Source organism: Simochromis diagramma, unplaced genomic scaffold (genome assembly GCF_900408965.1).
Source record: "Simochromis diagramma unplaced genomic scaffold, fSimDia1.1 OVJJ01000123.1, whole genome shotgun sequence".
NCBI lineage: Eukaryota > Metazoa > Chordata > Actinopteri > Cichliformes > Cichlidae > Simochromis > Simochromis diagramma.
The window spans coordinates 2,389,449-2,393,375 of NW_024386778.1; the positions used below are offsets into that span (position 1 = coordinate 2,389,449).

The 3,927-nt window shown below is 40.7% G+C and overlaps 1 protein-coding gene across 1 annotated transcript; it reads right to left on the minus strand.

Annotated features, from left to right (window-relative positions):
• Positions 1-912: 912 nt before the first annotated feature.
• LOC120721335 lies at positions 913-2,716 on the minus strand. The gene is made up of 2 exons (XM_040011593.1): positions 1,715-2,716; positions 913-1,582 (listed from the first exon to the last, which is right to left on the minus strand). The coding sequence occupies exons 1-2, from the start codon at positions 1,994-1,996 to the stop codon at positions 929-931; spliced, it is 936 nt and encodes a 311-aa protein (XP_039867527.1). The 5' UTR covers positions 1,997-2,716; the 3' UTR covers positions 913-928.
• Between the last annotated feature and the right edge of the window lie 1,211 nt (positions 2,717-3,927).

Below are 3,927 nucleotides of genomic sequence, written 5' to 3' on the forward strand. Positions count from 1 at the left end.
GATGACATCACAGTTCTGGAGTTTTTACTGCCATTCCCTCTTAATTTAAGCACTTTGGCAAAATTCACTTTTACATATCATCTGTTGCATAATAAGCTTCATACAGTTAAGCACAATCACTACATGACAGAAACACAAGCTTAATCCCTCTTAATAAAAATAGTATACATGTATGCCTGAATAAAAACAAACAAGTAAGATGTTAGAACGCTTTTATTTTTATTTTAGTAAACACTCAAAACTTACAATAGACAGCTGGGGTTTGGAAGAGAATTGAACAAATATTTAAAATATAATCTGATCATTTTTGGAGTAGCCTTCAGGATCTCCACTTATTAATATGCTGTTTTTAGACTTGATGGACAGCATTAACAACCTGCTAGCTGCAAATAATCATGTGCTGTTCCATGTGATTATTACAGTTTTTTACAGACGCTAGGACACATTTCTCAATACTTAGGTCACTTTTGCAAAACTCCTCACACAGTGAGCACAACAGAAGTCTATGTGGGCTAAACTGAGGATCAGTTATCATTGTTTTGGCACAAAATAAAAAGACAGCATTCAACAGCAATATTTTATTGAAACATATTTTAAATCTAAAAATGCAGTTTACAGTTTTTTACAGCTGCTAGGACACATTTCCCAATACTTAGGTCACTTTTGCAAAACACTTCACACAATCCTCCTAACTGACCGTCAGCTTGGCAAAGCAGTTCATTTCACATTCAAAATACACTACAACTACCAAAACACTTTATTCAGGTCTCAAATAAACTCATTCTTCCAGAACACTAGCAAAGGTTGACAGCCGACAAACACACTTTGTCACCCACAAAACAATGACCTAAAAAACACTAACAACATGTAGCATGACACAGTGTTTTCTTGTGTAAAACAAGGACACAAAAAGGCAAAAAATTTGTATCTAATCTCTGCGATCTTCAGGGTTAGGCCACATGTTTTCATCAACATCACATCTGATGTTATCCAAGTCGATGCACCTGGGATAAAACCGCCTGGTATGTCGGATCCACCCTTGGCATTCGTCAACTGTGATGTCCCTGGAGCCAGCATCCATGGCTTCAAGGAGGGACATCTGGTCATGTGGCTGATGGTCATAAACCTTCCACCTCCATGCAGAAAAGAACTCCTCTATGGGGTTGAGGAAAGATGAATAGGGTGGAAGGAAGAGACTTACCAGTCTTGGGTGGATTTCAAACCATGTTGTTATTGCTTGCGAGTGATGGAAAGCCACATTGTCCCAGGTAATTACAAAGGTCCTCATGTTTTCACCCTCCTGACCCTGCTCTGGAACCAGGCGCTGGTGGAGATCATTGAGAAAGGCAAGCAAGCGCTCTGTATTATAGGGTCCAACCTGACATCTGTGAAGGAGTAATCCTGCATTTGCAATTGCTGCACACATGGTAATGTTTGCCCCTCTCTGTCCTGGCACATCAACTGTGGCCCTTTTTCCAATTACATTTCGTCCACGTCGACGCCTTTTGGCCAGATTGAATCCTGCCTCATCGATGTATATGAATTCATGAGGGGCCTGGTTGGCCTCCAATTCCATAACTCTCTGAAACAACGTTTATGTAAGTCATGTTAGTACTGTATACCATACTGTACTGTAACCTAGTATTGTGTAGGTTACCTACTTGCAAAGTGCAAAGCTTATAGAACTGGACATTGGATTGAATATACACTATACCTGGACATATTGTCGTCGTAGCTCCTTGACCCTCTCACTGTTCCTCTCAAAGGGAACAGTGTAGAGCTGCTTCATCCGCACTCTGTGTTTGGACAATGTCCGCGTAATGGTTGTGAGGCTGATTCTATCGATATTGTCAAATATCTCATGGTCCGCCACAATTCTAGTTTGAATTTCACACAGTTTTATTGCATTATTTGCAGTAACCATTTCTACAATGGCAAGCTCCTGATCATTACTGAGGAGCTTTCCTCTTCCCCCAGAGGGTGGAAGACGTTGCATTCTTTAGAAAGACAAAAAATTCAACATATGCATTACTGTATGACCATATTGACATGTCAAGTGAGAATAGAAACAATCCATGTAAAATGCAATACTTACCTGTTGGTTTGTTGAAAGATGCGTATAATGGAGGCAACCGTTGACCACCTCAAATTGGGCTGCACTCTTTCACCAGCCTCTCTTAGTGAAAGACCATGGTTGATTACATGGTCAATGATAGTGGCACGAATTTCATCACTGACTACTGTTCTTGCAGCCCTTGGAATGCCACCACCACGCATTCTTACACCTCTACCTTGCCCTCTCCTTGGGCCTGCTCTTCTCCCTGGGCCCCTTGCTCTTCCTCTTCCTCGACCAGACATTACAGTGTTTGTCTTTTTTTTGTTTCCAAAAACATCACTCCTCAAGGTCTTGCCTTATAAACCCCACTGAGTCTAAGCCAGAATGGAAGAAGCTGTGGTTGGCCCAATTTACCCAACATAAATCAGCTGTGTGTCAATTATTCAATTGTTTGTTTATTATCAGCTGAGATATATTTTTGATATTGATATTGTTTTTGTACTGATATCATTGCAGAAGCAGAGGTTTTTATACTGTATCTAAGGTTTGGAATATTGTTTTTGCTATTGTGGGATGTTGTGTGTTAACATTCGTAGATACTACAAAAACAGTCCATAATTTTGTTGGGAGGTATAGCTTGTCTGTTGAGAAAATGTAAGCATTGTGGAAATGTGTTCACTGACTGCATATTGGGTGAACACGACATGAAATGTGTAAATGGTATGGCTACAACAGACCGATGCTGTGCTAATTGTGTTTAGAGTTTTGCAAATGTGACAACTGTTTGGACAAACGCTTGTTAGCGACTGAAAAAAACTGTAACACTAATTTGCCAACTGTCTGGCACACTTTCACATGTGAAAACTTTTTTAGATAATTAGTTCACTTTGCAATCAGCCTAAGCACTATAATACAGGTAATACTGTGTGTGCGGAGTACAATGGAGGGAGCAGAAAGAGTGAGAAGTAGAGGAGGCCGAGGAAGAGGACGTGGAGGTGAAGAAGTAGGATGAAGAGGACGACAAGGACAAGGAGGAGCAAGAGGAAGACGAGGAGGGGGGAGAGGAAGATGAGGAGGGGGGAGAGGAAGGGTAGGAAGAGTAAGAAATAGAATTGCTGATGACATCAGAGCTACAATAGTGGACCATGTAATCAACCGTGGAATGACCCTGAGGGTAGCTGGCCAACGGGTCCAGCCTAACTCGAGCCGCTACACTGGAGCAAGCATCATAAGGACATCTTGAAATGAGAATCGGTTAGTACAGTCACTTCGCACAAAGATTTGTAGCACTGCCATATGCCAATGAAAAACACACCAATACCATTGATGTAAAAATACTGAAATTGTTACTTTACAGAATTGCTAGATGACCAGATGCTGGGGGCAGAGGAAGCATGTTCACTGCAGACCAAGTAACCCATATAGTCATTATGGCGATTGCAAATAATCCTATACTTGGAAATAAACACTTGTGTTTGTTTTGATGTGTTTGAATAAACACCAGTACTTGAAGTTTGGATCCCTCTATGCTTATGGATCTATGACAGAAGTATGAGCTCAAACTGACATGGCCTACCTTGTGCACAGAGAAAGCAAAAGCCAGGTGTGTTTTGTATTCATACCATCAGTGTGCAGTTGGCGCATTGTGTGCTTAGTAGATGATGGCTTGTGTGTACTGTTTGATACGGAAACACCATTTTTACGAAGGTGTGAAGAGTTAATCTAGCTGTGTTCGCTTTTGCAAGAGAACTACAATGTTTTGATGATTGGGTGACAGGTTTTCTTATTTGTGTGTAGAGTTTTGCAAAATTAGCCAATAGTTACAAAAAATGTGCTTAAGCAATCAGAAAAAACTGTAATGGTGTTGTTCT